The sequence below is a fragment of the Terrapene carolina genome, unplaced genomic scaffold, assembly GCF_002925995.2.
Source record: "Terrapene carolina triunguis isolate 2854851 unplaced genomic scaffold, T_m_triunguis-2.0 Scaffold66, whole genome shotgun sequence".
In the NCBI taxonomy this organism is placed as follows: Eukaryota; Metazoa; Chordata; order Testudines; family Emydidae; genus Terrapene; species Terrapene triunguis.
Window position 1 is genome coordinate 48,683,914 of NW_020664417.1, and position 15,957 is coordinate 48,699,870.

The 15,957-nt window shown below is 41.0% G+C and overlaps 1 protein-coding gene across 1 annotated transcript in view; it reads left to right on the plus strand.

Moving 5' to 3' along the window:
- Positions 1-15,957, plus strand: part of MTMR7 (myotubularin related protein 7) — a 77,357-nt gene that overhangs the window by 14,147 nt on the left and 47,253 nt on the right. Inside the window, 3 exon segments of the mRNA XM_026648012.1 lie at positions 1,682-1,844; positions 11,016-11,173; positions 15,791-15,919. Coding sequence (XP_026503797.1) covers positions 1,682-1,844; positions 11,016-11,173; positions 15,791-15,919 — 450 coding nt within the window.

Genomic DNA, 15,957 nt, shown 5'->3' on the forward strand with positions numbered 1-15,957 from the left:
TTATTAGAGCATAAGCTTTCGTGGGCTACAACCCACTTCTTCGGATGTGGGTTGTAGCCCACGAAAGCTTATGCTCTAATAAATTTGTTAGTCTCTAAGGTGCCACAAGTACTCCTGTTCTTTTTGTGGATACAGACTAACACGGCTGCTACTCTGATACTTGAAAATTGCTGAGGGTCTCAGCGACCACTTAATAATCTTTCCAAATGTTGTTTGTACTGTTAGCTAACTACTGAAAGCACTTTGGATAAAAATGCTATATAAAAAAACCCCTTAATAATTAACATTTTTTGTTCTACAAATAAAAGCACACAACTCATATTTTAATATCCGTAGTCTTACCTTTCTAATGCGATGGATGTGCCCTCTCTCCCCCGCTGCAGCAGCTGGGGCTGGGAAGAAAGGGGGGGGGGGTATCTCCCTCTTCCTCTCCACCACAGCAGCCACAGAGTTAAGGCTGGGAAGGAGGGCCATCTCTCTCCCCGGAAGCCGCAGCCCTGGAGCTGGGGAAAGTCACCTCTTTCTCTGGTTGCTGCAGCCCCGCACATCCCAAATTCCCCCCACCCCCTCTTCTCACCCCACTGCCCCTCCCACCTACCTCCTATTCCCCACAAGGCTACCACCTCACCTTACATGTGCATCTTCTCCAGGGTCCAGGCACCTAATTAATGGAGCCATGCCCACACAGCTCCACTAATTAGGTGGGTGGCCCTTCATTCTCTCATGTGCGGTCGCCTAGGTGTGCACTTTAGAGGGAACGGTCCGCAGAACACCTGAATGGAGCACACGGACCACTGGTGGTCCGCAGACCACAGTTTGAGAACCTCTGTTCTACAGTAATTACAATGGGAACACTGTTTCAAACTAGAATTACTGGTCTCCTATGGGGAAGAATAGAGCAGAAATCCTGAGATACTCTGAATTTGTATTCTTGCATGAAGGTAAAGATGCTGCTATCAATATCTGTCTGAGCAGTATCAGTTATTTCTCTCTCTCTCGCTCTCTCCCCCCTCCCCCCCACAGAGGTAATTTAGTATCTGTCTACCTGTTTTATCTCTCACCCAATTTGTCTGTCTATTTTATCAAATCTATCTAATGTATCTATATCTATCTAGGTACTGATATGCCTCCCTCACTATACTATCTGAGTGTCTAGCTATAGTTTAGTTACTAACTCTATTGCCCATTTGACATTAACCATAAATTCTGTCCTTCTTCCCTCGAATCCTCACCTTCACTGTTCAGTATCATTAAATAAGATCTAATATTTGAGCTTTTGCCAATGGAGAGGGGCAAAGTTTTGGCCTAGATTCTTTTTTTTAATTTGTATCATTGGTGCTGTTAACTTCTCATTAAAGCTGGATCAAAAGAGATGTCTCTTCTATAACCACTAACTTACATTTTAAGAAAGCAATTAGATGTCATGAATTAGTTAGTGTTTGTAACACCCTTTGAATACCTGAAGCATTAGAGAACTCTTTCTTCTGGGTTATGATAGGAGCCATGTCAGTCTCTTATCATTTGTGCCTGGAAGTGGAGAAAAAAGGAAAGAGCTATGAGGAGGGTTGTGAGGACTCTCTGAAATGTCACTGCTACTGTTTAGGCCATGGGAAATCAGTGTAGTGTTTCTCCTTACCACAGATGTCATTTTGCTTGGCATAACCAATTTTTGTCTTTTCAGATTCTTCACAGCCAAATTTCCTACATCGAGAAACAGGCCACAACTGTTACTGGCTGCCCTTTGCTGATTCGCTGCAAGAACTTCCAGATCATCCAGCTTATCATTCCTCAGGAAAGAGATTGCCATGATGTTTACATATCTTTAATACGTCTGGCACGGCCAGGTATGCAAGGGGAGCGCAGAACTAGATGTTAATGCTTGTAAGCAATTAGCCTGATTGAATGCCCTTTGACAGGAGCTGAGGTTGTTAATGGACTATTGCCTGCTGGTGAGATGATGTCAGCATCTTTTTCAAACATCAGGGCAAGGGCAGTTTTGTTTGTAATCTGCCTGGAGAGTCTCCCCTCACTCCACCAGCAACACTCATACAAGAGGCAGCCATCATGTGGCAGTAAATGCTAGTGAGCACACATAGTGGGACAGCTAATGCCATCAGTAGAACAAACAAAGCCCAGGGACATGTCTAGGTAGAGGTCACTAGCATGCACTGGCTGGCAGGGTGGATTTGATTTAAATCATGATTTAAATCACTAGTCAGGAAGACTTGATTTAATCATAGATTTCTACATAAAAGTGCATTCTTATTGTTATAACAATACATATTCTTCACAACTCAGAGATAGATGTAGGTTTCATTTTTAGAAGGTTCACACTATCATTTTTAAAGTGATTTAGTTTGAAAACTTTTCAGATTAGTTTTACAGCTATATCAGAAAATGAATGATTGTTTGGTTATTTCATTTACCAAAGGTAATTGAAGCAGATATTTATGAAGTAATTGGGAGGTGAACTATCTCCAATTCAACAGGTTAATCATTAATATTTGGAGGATTTTCTTGCTGTATTAGGAGGAGAACTTCACCAGACAGACATTTACATTGTTTTATTTAACTAAAACAACAACGTTATGTATTCTGGATTTTTTTCTTCAACAGCAAACATAATATTTTAACAAAACAAGCATACGAATTTTTGAATTTAGTTAAACATTCAAGTTTTTTAAAATCAGGTTTGTTTTTGTTAAAATTGTTAACTAAAATAGTTAAATGAAATATTAAAAAAAACAAACAAAGTAAATCAACTATCAGCCAGGTCAACATGAGAAACTTAAAATATTGGCTTGAGCAACTAACTCAGTTGTCTTCACCTTCTTTTTCCTGTTTGTTCATAATCTGGAAAAGAAAAACAAACTTTCCTGCTTTTTCAGGTCCCAGACGATTTCTCAATTTGGAATGAACTAGTCCAAAGGAAGAAAATATTCTTTCTACACCAGCAGAAGAAGCTACTGCTGTTAAAAGTGAGATTATCACTTCAACAGTCTCTGAATCCAAGTGCTTAAGTGATTTCCACCAGTTCACTGGTGTGACTTTCTTTAAAACATCAGCAAACATATATTTCTTGAATGGTTCACCCTTATCTCTGAAGTTTATTATAGTTGTCATTATGGAGGGATGATTGCCGGATGTCCATGTCATAGCCAACTCCTCCTCTTCAGCAGTTAAGGTTTGACCCTGGTACCAAGTATTGAGAATATTTGCAAGAAAATGAGCTGGAGATAGTGCTTGTCCCATTTTTTTAATGCTTGTAATTTAACTCTGTTATTGCATATTTCGCTTTTTAAGATCTCACTTAATTCCTTCCAAATTTCAACAGCGTCAGGAATAAAACAGCTATTTCCCTGCATTTCATTCAAGGCTACAGAAATAGGCTTTTGTGTACTCAGCATGTGGTCAACATTTCTCTGAAGCCCAATACTGAGAACTTTAGCTGTGACAGCGCCATCTATTTTTTCACAATTTTGTTCACAAACTGTCATCAGATTAGGTCAGTTCTTGCTATAGTGCTCAAAACAGTCCACTACTTTGAGTTCCATCGCACGTCTTGTGGGAGAATTAGCTTGGTTCCTCCCACTTTTTTTTCAGAGCGGCTGCTGCAAAGTGGTTCTTACGGAAACATTTGCAATTTCAACAACATTAGCCTTTATTTCTGGAACACTGAAGTCTTTGGCTAGGAGGTGCATCAAATGAGCACTGCAACCGTATGTTAATAGCTTGGGACTCTCTTCTAAGTAATTTCTTCTCATCTTGGATACATTTTCAGCATTGTCTGTGACCAAGCTGCGTACTAGACATTAGAATTTTTTTCAGTTTGTTATAGCTTTTACTGTAAGTATTCTGCTGTGTGTGCATTTCCTGATGTATCATTTGTTTCTGTAAGGAAGACATTTTCTTATGTTGTCACACAAGCACATACAACAGAATCATTGTGGACATTGCTCCACCCATTAAGACTCAGGTTAACAATTTTACCCTCTACACCTTTTGCACACTACTCAATTTCTTTTTCACACACTTTATCCAGCAATTTGCCTGCGACATCTGCTCTGTTGGGTGGACTGTATCCTGGTCTTAATGACTGAACTATGTTAATGAAGTGTGGGTTCTCAATCATACGGAAAGGAGAGTTTGTTGCATAAACAAACCGGGCAATCTTTTCATCAATTACCTCTTTTTGTAATCTGCTGGTTCTCATCACAAACTTATATATGGTTGTTTCTGGGTGATGGAGATTTTTTTTCTTTTTGCTACAGGTGATATACTGTGGCTATGTGACATACATGATGTGACTAAAACATTATCATTGGCAGATAACTCTGAAACTATAGAAAATGATGGTGATCTTGAAGGTGGGATCTTCAGAATCCTGTCTGTTGAGGAGGGATTCTCCTAAACAAAATAAGTCAATGCAGTTATTTAATTATTACCACCATACTGCTCATTTAGTATTACTCATTGCATTCACTGACAGTACTACTTTAAAGGTGAAATTGTAAAAGGAAGATCTGCCTATTTCAGCTATTTATTTTTTATCACAACTGCATCTAAAATGATAGTACCATAGAGTAACAACTATATTTTTTGCTCAAACATGAGAATTCAAGAATAGTCCAGAAGGAAGACAGGCAGTCCTTAAGAAAGAACTATGAAATAAAGAAGTTTATCAACCTGAAGATCCTGCATGTTCAGACATGTTCCTTTCATCATCTTCAACGCAGCTTCCTCCTGAGAAGGAACACTTCTCATGATGTTGTTTCATTCGGGCGACCAGGCCTTGCATTTCTTTGTTGCACTGTTTGCATTTTGCACGCATGCCTGTCTTACCCACAAGTAGAGGCACTTCATTAAAATATTCCCAAACTGGGTCTCTTTTACAGCCTGCTGCCATTATAGGTTTTCCCTTCTAGTGAGAGAATGGTATGGTAGTTCTCAAATCAATGAAGGCTACACTCAGAAAGACCTCAAGACTTCTGGAATATGCTGCTCAAACAGTTTCACTTCTGTTTCTACTGCCTGTCCCTCCCTTCTCACATTTATCTCCAGACTTTCTCTCCTTGTCCAGATCTATTCCAGCCCCACAATCTTCTGTTCATTGAACTTTTTGAAACCTCGCACTTTTAGAGAGAGGTAAGGGATTGACTCTGTGTACACAAATTTGCAGAGGGACAATAGGGTTGAGGTCTGTTATTTCTCACCTCTCTATATATTTATTTAACAGCAAAAATGTTTTTAAATAAACAAGCATGTATCTCTGGATACACAAATCCAGTTTGCGAACTGTAAAACTAAGCATCTCTGATGGTATCTTCTAGACTGAGCCTCATTGAGTAAATAGAAAGATTAACCTAAATCTATAAAGAAGCCCCTGGAACCACATAAGATTGGGTCTCTAATCCATGAACTATTGGAAATCATTTACAAAACTTTTCTTTAATATATAGTCTCATACTATAGAATTAGAATTTATAATCCCTATTCCATGATGAGACATTATAGCTCAAAGATATCTTAATTAAAACTATCTTTAGATATCAAAATGCATTTTATCCCAAAAATCAGATTTTTGATTTTTTTTTTTTTTAAATCATTGATTCTTATCCACCCTGCTGGCTGGGGAGCATGGGGCTGATGGCAGGCTACCGCTTACGGAAAGCCCCAAATAACTTAACAGAGTTATAACCTTTCCACACGGTTTTGAAATGTGGCTGAACCTCACTGAAGCCAACCACAAAAAGCTTGAACACCCATGATCATGCTGTGAACAAGTGTACAGTTTCCTGTGAATGTTATCCCATTCTGTGCCTCAGATGCCTTTATCTAGCTTAAATGGCAAAGCCTGGAAGAGATTTTCTGCCTTTTCCCCCCAGTTCATTCTGCCAGTGGTACTAGTCTAAATTGTTTCTTGCTGTGTGCAGATTTGCAAATGACAGCAAGGGGGAAATGAACCTTTCCCTGCTTCACACCTGCTCAGGATCCAACCACAGTGTAGCTGAGGAGTGCAGAAAAAAACCTGACCTTTTGTGTGTAATATTACTGTTCTCATATCATAGCTGCAATATACGAAACAGCCTCTTTTTTTCTGTATTTAAATTTCTGGGAAAATGTTAAAGGAAGGAAAAATGAAATTTAATAGCCTTGTCTGTACTTGCAATTTTACTTCTATTACATCTAGGGTAAATATGAGGGTACAATGATCCTGTTGTCTTATTCTTTCAAGATAAGTTTTATACTTAAACAATTAGTTTAACAGAATGAACTTAACTGAACTAGACATATTAGGAATAAATATTTACATCATGATAGCACCCATAAGCTCCAATTGTGCCCAGCGCTGTACAAACACAGAAAAAAAAGTCTGCCCTGAGGAGGATAGAAAATAATAGCTGTGTGTGCTTTGCAGTTTTAGGAGATATATTTCATCCAAATATACCATGTAGATTGTGTTATGGGGAAATAGGGCAATGAGCACAATGGGATATAATTAAAATAATGGTAAGTGCTGGCTGTACACAAAAAAATTGCTAAAAAGTGAAGAGTTTGTGTTAAGCTAAGTATCTCCTAAGGAAGTTTGAGAAAGATTTGGCTGTACAGCATCAGTGGTGTGACATTACTTTGTGAATAACACCTGCTTTAAGGATGTTTAATCAAGAGTTAAACTTGGGGGTCTTATTGAATGTGCTTTGAATGTATAACCTGCTCAGCGAACAGTTGTTGCTAAAAGGCTACACTATATCTTGCAGATATGTCAGATTTTGTTATGTTTTTTTCTTTCTACACTGAACACAGATTGCCAGGTATCAAAGAAAAGCTGCAGAGCAGGTGTTGTATAAAGAATATGCAGGTTGGCAGCTAGGTGATTTAGTCTACCAATGAATCTGTGTTTTGATCCACCTGTATCTGGATTTTGAACATGTTCAAATCTAGGACCTACTGTCAGTTTCAAAATACTGAATTCAACTGTGCAACCGAAGGTAATTTTGACCCTTTACCCTTAAAAGTGAGAATCCAAGTATTGTAGCAGATTCCAGCATCTCCTCCTGTGTTTGTGCTGTTAACTTAAGAATTAATTGGAAAGGATGCTGAATGCAGGCTGTTTTGATGCAAACAACCCAGTCTGAAGCATAAGGTCCAACTCTGTCTTTTAATGTTATTTTGAACTCTGTGTAAAGGAGACATTGCTATAGTTTGCACAAAACTGACAAGGTCAACGTTAATTTTCATCTTGCTACAAGACAGCTGGTTAGAGCTGGTTTTCTCTGATGTGTTAGAAAAAATTGCATAGCAAGCCACAGCAGCAGTTTAAGTTGGTAAAGTGCTTACTATAACTGGAATACCAGTGAAGGGAATATGTACACTGGAGTGCATGTATTTGAGTATGCTAGGTGATGTAGGGTGAAAGTAATTGGAGTGTGTTATGGAAACAATTAATCAATTTAAGCTCTTGGTTACGGTGATGTAAATCTGGGTTAACTCCACTGTCTTCAGGATCTCATCATGTTTTCATACAAGACTGGAAAAATGAGATCCTGTAATGCTCCTTCCTTCGAAGGGACAGAAGGTGTATATTAATACCCGTGGAGAGGTGGCTTTTGACCCTGGCATTGCAGTACTAAGGAATGCCCCAGTGAAGAACAAATGTAGCCAGGAATGCTTTTGAGAAGATGCCTGTTGGGCAGATCCATTGGTAGCATAGCAGAAGCAAGTTGAGCAGGACACATACGCGAATGAGGACAAACAAAAGAATGGATTTAAGTGGCAGGCCACAGCTCTATTAGTGTCCCTCCCCAGTATTAAGTTTATCTACCCCATCTCCCTCATTTAAGTGAGTCTAGTGTGGGATTTATAGGCCTTCTATCATATATCCATAACTCAGGGCAGACATTCCTCAGCCTTCACCTTGGATTTAGCTCAGTCTGCTGAAACCTCTCTCCCGTGAAGGAGAAAGTACCAAAGAGGGACCTCTGTCTGAAAAGGCTTAAGGTCTCTTTCGCCTTCTCCCACAGACCTAAGGTCTACAGTCAAATCCCAGGTCTTTTATTTCTGGGCAAAGGCCCTTTTGACCTTTTATTTGCACTGGGCACTGTCTGTAAGTTGTGTTGAATAAAATATTCTTACAAATTACTGAGATGAGACTTCTAAATCCTATTCCTATTGAACCTAACTGTCCTTCCATGATGCTGTCATGAAGCCAAAAAAAACCTACCAGGCTTCTGCCAATTTTTTCCTAATGGGGAAAAATATTTCCTGACCTTTAAAACAGGGAATTGGTCAGACCCACAGTATCCTAAAAACACAGTCCTTACATTATAACTACAGAAGGGGAGGTTGGGATCAACTAAAATGGAACAAGAGGCATGAAAAATCCTGGGCAAGGATTTAAATTAATGGGGAGAGGACAGGGAGTCAATTGGCTCCTATCTCCCTCTGGTTGGCCAATGGGTGGCAGTGCCTATGGGGATTAGAGGCCTACCCTTGCAAGGACTGCCCCTTCCCTTTCCTTCTGAGGCTATCCCGTGCTCTGTGGATCCAGTCACATTTTCCACCAGTTGAACCAGGTGGGTGGCATTGCTGCAGAGCAGCATCATGTTTTGCCTCTAGCAGTAAAGCATCTGCCATTGACACTGTGGGGGGGATGGGAATCTTACTCACCTGAAGTTAATAGGATTGATTGTAAAGTGAGCGGGATTTGGCCTACCAATACTGAGGGTTGCAACTTTTCTATCCCCTGTTTCTGTCTGCCAGAGTGCTGCACCCTCTTGAAGGGTAATATAATTGCTGTACAGTTGTGGACTGCTTGTCCTCCCGAGGAGGAACTCTGGCTGAGTCAGGTTCTATTTTCCCTCCCCCATTTGCCTTTTTCCCTGCATTATACCACACCTGAAACTGTAAGATCCCATCTTCTGTCGTGATATTGTGTAATGCATTGTAACAGTTTGTGACATAAGGTGGCCTAACCAGGGCTGGCTCCAGGGTTTTTGCCGCCCCAAGCGGCGGGGGAAAAAAAAAAAAAAAAAAGCCACGATCGGCGGCAGCTCAGCCATGTCGCTTTCTTCTTTGGTGGCAATTCGGCGGCAGGTCCTTCCCTCCGAGAGGGACTGAGGGACCCGCTGCCAAATTGCTGCCAAAGAGCCGGACGTGCTGCCCCTTCCCCTTGGCCGCCCCAAGCACCTGCTTGCTAAGCTGGTGCCTGGAGCCAGCCCTGGGCCTAACCAAACTAAAGGGTCCAATTCTACTTTCAGTTGTACCTGTCAACTTCCAATGGAGCATGCACAGGTACAACTGAAAGCAGAATTTGGCCCTTTAGCTTAAGCTACTTTGTGTCACAGTAACATTTGAAGTTGTACAACAGCAGAATTTGGCTCAATGACTATAATACTGTGTTTGTATCAGGCCCTAAATATTATAGAGGGTATATGTTAACTAAGCTTTAAGGCACAATTGATGCATTTGTAAAACCTTTATGTACCATCATATGATATTAAAACCTGAGATGATAGGCAGGCTAGATTTACATACAACCAAGACATGTATATTATAATTTGATATAGTTGTGAAAGTTTCCACTTAGTTTTGTGAGCAGCTACAATGGAAAGGAAATATCTGAAGTGTAGTTTTATTCAGCTAATTTAATGCATACTTTGGCAACTGGGGTGCAAAATAAATGTCAGGATTTCAGCCAAATTTTTTATTTGAAGTTACTTTTTTCAGGTTAAACTTAACAATTATACACAATTGTACATAAGCAAATGAGACATAAGCAAATGAGGCTTTGCCATAACAAAAAACACAGAATGAAGTTTGATCTATCACACTGCATTTCAGTGATCTTTCTTCTCCCTTTCTTTAAATAATGACTTTGCTGATCTTGAGCTCAGTGCCTGGGTCATAAAGATTTAACAAGGGAACTTTTCTTCCTTTCTGTCCTCATATTTGTTAATAATTGTTTCTAAAGAGGGAACTGAGTTCCCCAAGGAACTGTGATAACATTACAAACCACACAAGCTTTTTAATTAATGGAAACCATCATGTCATTAGATGCCAGAGATGTGTTTAGCTTTGTTTTTTCCCCGAGATTCCATATGCTGTATATTTAATGGGAACTTAAAACTAGTCCTTATTTCTCTGTTAAATCTAAAAAAAATCACCTATAATGGAAATACAGTAGATGCTTTCTGCAGAAGAGGATGGAAGTTAAAATGAAAACCATTTTTATTAAGCCATACATAAAAAGTTCCTGTTCTCTATTTTTGAGAACAGGAAAGTTCCTGTTCTCTATTCTGCTTATCAAGGACATAAAATAGAAGTAACCAAGGGTTGTATTTAAACCTGTTTGATTTCAAGACAGTTACAGTCTGAAACAGATTTATCAAATGATGACGTTTTGACAACAGATGTGACTCAGTTTACCATAATTCAGTGTACTTTATTTTGTTTATATACTAAAATCTTTGATCCAAAAGCTATAAGGACCATACAGTGAGAGGATGAAACATGTACTTGTGATGTGTTAGAGCAGGGGTGGCCAACCTGTGGCTCTGGAGCTCTTCAGAAGTTAATATGCGGCTCCTTGTATAGGCTCCGACTCCATGGCTGGAGCTACAGGAGCCAATTTTCCAATGTGCTGGGGGTGCTCACTGCTCAACCCCAGGCTCTGCCACAGGCCCTGCCCCCACTCCACCCTTTCCCACCTCCTCCCCTGAGTCTGCCATGCCCTCGCTCCTCCTCCTATATTTTAAATAGGATCAATAATACAGGCCTGTACAAGTAGGGGGGAAAAAAGGCCACAAACAGAAGAATAGCCTACTACTTTCAAAGTAAGCTTCTATGTGATTAGATGCTGGTATGTGGGCTTTTGCATAACAAAACATACGATTCTGAATGGGAATAACAGAGAATAACATCCCATACAGAGAATAACATACCAGCTTTGCTTTTGGAGACTCTGATCTCAGCTCAGATTTATTGTCCTGTCTTATTGCCTCTTTTTTCTCTTTCAGTGAAATATGAAGAGCTCTACTGCTTCTCATTCAACCCAAAGTTAGATAAAGAAGAGCGAGAACAAGGATGGAAGCTTGTGAGCCTCAATGAAGAATATAATCGGATGGATGTTCCAAATAACTATTGGCAGATCAGTGATGTAAACAGAGACTACCAAGTGTGTAATTATAATTTGTATTACAGTAGATCTTAGAGGCCCCAACCAAGGCAGGGGCCTCGTGGTGTTAAGTGCTGTACATAGCATCCTAAGAGACAGTCCCTGTCCCAAAGAGGTTAGACAGAGTGGGAGAAAGGACTCATTATCTCTGTTTTACCCATGTGGAATGGAAGTACAGTAATTCCTCACTTAAAGTCGTCCCGGTTAATGTTTCGTTGTTACGTTGCTGATCAATTAGGGAACATGCTCATTTAAAATTGTGCAATGCTCCCTTTTAATGTCGTTTGGCATCCGCCTGCTTTGTCCACTGCTTGCAGGTGGGGGCTTGGAACCAGGGTGGACCGGCAGCCCCCCTATCAGCTCCCCGATCCCCTAAGTTCCCTGTGCAGCAGCTGCCCAGCAGGCTAGCAATTGTAGCTGTCCCTCCCCCCACTGCCATGTGCTGCTCCTGTCCTCTGCCTTGGAGCTGCTCCCCGAGACTCCTGGTTGCTATGCGGGATGGGGGGAGGGGAAGGGAGGAAGAGGGGGGCTGTCAGGGTGTCCCCCTCCCCCTGCTCCTGCACCCCACTTACCCCATCTTCCATAGAGCAGGGGGGACACACAACAGGGCTCAGGACAGAGGGAGCTTGCTGGCAGCAGCAGCTGAGGTCTCAGCAAGCTGATCTAATTAACAAGGCAGTGTACTTAAAGGGGAAATGCGCATCTCTCTCTCTCACACACAGCGTGTGTCTGTCTCCGATGCGCTCTTCCCTCCCTCCATTCCTGCTGCCTTGTAGAGTGTGAGAATTAACCCTTGAGGGCTCAGCCAATTGCTAGTTCATCATTTAGCAGTAAGGCATTCCCTGGGAAATATCCCACCCTCTGACTGCTCCACCTCAAACAAGCTTCACAATCATCATCATTGTGTACCAGTATTAAATTGTTTGTTTAAAACTTATACTGTGTGTATGTATATATATAATATAGTCTTTTGTCTGGTGGAAAAAAAATTCCCTGGAACCTAACCTCCTCATTTACATTAATTCTTATGGGGAAATTGGATTTGCTTAACATCGTTTCGCTTAAAGTCGCATTTTTCAGGAACATAACTACAACGATAAGTGAGGAGTTACTGTACAAGGAGATAAAGTGACTTGTCAAAATAACTTTAAGCACATGCATAGTTAAGCATATGAATGCTTTGCTGAATTGGGGGTAGTGAGTATTTTAAAAAAAAAAAATTTTTTCTACCTAATAGTTACACAAGCCATTAGTTTGAAAGAATGAATTTAACACTTTCTTACCTTGTTCATGAAATTACGTGCAGTGCTGCTGAGAAGTATTTGTGATGGAATATTATCACAATGGTCTGAGAAGTCACAAATCTTAATTCCACTCCTTTCTACCTAGCTAGTTGATGTTCCTATCCTGGCCTACATTTGTTTGAGTCAGACTTTAAAAATGTGATGAAGTAACATTAATGGAAAGAGATAACAGCCTAAACCAGTTCTGAAGTCAGCCTGTCCGTACACATCAGCTCACTCCCATTGTGCCTTGCCACTGGAGCGCACACATGCTATACAAGATCACTTGGGGTTTTGAGACCTCCTCAGAGGGGACTGTATGTTCTGCCAGAAGTTAATTGTTTTCTTTTGTTTCTAATATAAAAAGTTTGCATTTATTATATAATTGTGGAAATAGTATGATAGAAGACTTAATTTAGGGCAGGGGCTCTCAACCTGGGGATTACAACCACCCCTGGGGATGGGGATGGTGTTGCAAACAGGTATCAGGGGTTGTGTCCACCCTTCATTTCCTAAATGATAAGGGAGAAGGAGAGAGAAACAGGTGGGACCTGGTAAGGAAGAGGTTGAAAACTTCTGGTTTAGGGCAAATGTAGGGGTTAATGTGACACAGCCTTAAATGTAAGGGATCAGAATGAGCCACAGAAGGAAGGATGAATCATGAAATGTTATAGAAAAACAAGGGAAATTAGACACCAAAAGCACTGAAAATGTTTTATCTAGATGGATCGTAGAAGGGAAGAAAAGGGTAATGAAGGCAGGATAAGGGAGAAAAAGGAGGAAAGACTACACAGAAGGAAGAGACAAAGTAGTTATTTTTATTATTTAATATAAAGTAATATACATTATAAATAAATGTTTTTCATATATACATACATAAAAATCAGTCACATTTTTTCATGTCCCTGAAACAGGCCTAAATCTGATCTCACTTAATCAAAAATAACTCCATTGGAGCCAGTCTTCATTGGTGCAAAACCAATTTCTCATGTGACAATGGCAAAGAATTACAAGAATTCAGTGCTCTCTTCCAACACTGAAAAGGGAACTCTATTAAAATAGCATCCAAAAGAAATACCTTAAAAGAACATTAAGGTTGCAAAGTCAAGCCCTCGCATGTTAGGAAATGCCAGTATTAAGGTAGCATGCATAACCTCCGGTCAGCCTCCCTTATGTGTCTAATTACATGATCACATTTTTTCCATAGGCCAATGCTCAAACCACTGAGCTATTGTCAGGGAATGAGTAGTTATTAAATATTTCTTTTTCTCCTCAGTCAGCTTGTGCCCCCAGATATTAACCACACAATATCCAAACCCAGCACTGAATATACAGTTATTAATATCCTCTTGGGTGTTTCTGTGGTGCTCATGATACTATCAGAATGCTTCACAACTATTAATTAATCTTAGCACCCCAGTGAGAGTAGTTGGTATTTTTATCCCTATTTTACAGCTGGAGAACTGTAGCACAGAGAGAGAGATTTAGACCCAAAGTTGTCAAGTGTCCATCAATTTTGGATGCCTAATTAGAGATGCTAAGGAACTGATTTTCTAGAGAATTTAGCATTTTGATTGCACTTTTTATATTCAAAGTACAGCTCCTGGTGACTTCAGCTGCAGCTGTGAGCACTTAGCACTTCTGCAAATCTCATCTCAGGTGTCTCATGTTGGGCACCCAAAAATGATGAACATACAGTTAGTCACTGACTGAACACTTCAGTTTAAGTGGCTTGCCCAGCATCACCTAGGAACTCTGTGGCAGAGGCCAGATTCCTCAGGACAGCATTCAACTGCATAACCATGAGTCAACCGGGAAGAGAAAAGACAATTTCCCTGCACACCTTCCAAATTCTGCAACTGATGAGACGGGGTCCTACAGACAATACTCTTCTTTACTACACAATCCTGATTCATTCCCAGAACCCCTGTTCATCCTGTGTACTGAAATAGGCACACAGTTATTGGATACATGAATATATAGCACTCCACCTTTTTCTGTTTCAGTTTTACCATCTGTAAATTGGGATAATGATGATAATTTCCTATCTCCTAGAGGTCCTGTGACAGTCTGTCACATGGTGAACACACCATCATCGCACTGCCTCATGCCAGAACTTGGCATTGCAGGCCTTCTTTTGTTCTTGTACTGCCTTTTCCACTGTTCTGGTTCTGCAGTAGTCTGCAGCTTCCATGGCCGGGCCCTCCTGCCTGGTCATCTTTCAGTTCAGTCTCCTTCTGGGGTAACAGAAAAGTCCAGACAGAAAACCCAGAATCTTTATGCCAGGCCCACGGCCCCCAGCCATTATTCAGCTGTCTTTGCCTCTTTCAGTCCCAAGACTTGTACCTTCCCTATTGCTGGGGAAGGAGAACCGAGGCCCACCTTCTCCTCTTGGTTCCAGCCCAGGAACCCTGTGTTAGGCAGCTAAGGACCACTCCTGCCAATCTTTTGCCACTTCCCTGAGCTGCTCCTCTTTCCCCCCATATTTGTCCACCTCTCTCTCTGGCCTACAGCCTCCATTACTTCCACCCTGGAGTTTTGTCTCTTTGTGTCTTTCTCCCAGCCTGCTGCTGACAAGCTTCCTTAAGGCCCTACCCAGTTTCTTTGGCAGCAGCTAGGTTGAACTGCAGACAGCCAACTTCTCTCTCCTTAAGACTGAAGCCCAACCTTCTTCTAGAGATGGGGTTGTACTTCAAACAATCTTTCTGGTTTCTCCTCCTTAAAACAGGAGCCCCTCCCCCTCTTCTTAGAATCAGGGTTTCGATTTAAACAAGCTGTAGGGCCTCAGCTAGCTTCTCTTTCAACTAGCCTCCTTTCCCCCAGTCAATACTCAAAGGATTCAGCAGACAACCTCTTCTTAGTGGTGTCTCCCTTGCTACGAAGGAGGAGACAGCAGATATACTAGTCCCCTTCCTAAAGCTCATCCCAGTTGGCTGAGAGAGAGGAGAGCCTTGCGCCGTCCACTCTGCAAGGCTCCTGGTCCTAGGCCCTTAAAGAAACAGTAATGGGATTTCCTTCCAAACACTCCTTATTTCCAAACCACTTTCTTTCTACCAGTATCTGCTTGGTCCTTGTATATATCAGGCCTTCCAAAATATTAAAGGACCATGCCATGTGGTGGGGGAAGGTTAACTCTGAGGCCCCTCTTCCATTAAGGGGACAGACTACCCTGTCACAGGGGCATAATTAATGTTTGAAACACTTTAGGATCCTCAGAATGAGGGTGGTGTGTAATTGTGATTTTGTTTTTGTAATGGTGATGATTAAAGTTAACATTCATGCTAAGTTCTATTTAAATAGACAAAGTAAGCAAACAAACAGTTTCCTTTGGCAGGTCTGTGATTCATACCCTACTGAAGTGTATGTACCAAAATCTGCAACTGCACACATCATTGTGGGGAGCTCTAAATTCCGGAGCAGAAGACGTTTCCCAGCCCTTTCCTACTACTGTAAGGATAATAATGTAAGTGTGGACCTGTGTTTTGGGGTGAGAGGGTGTGA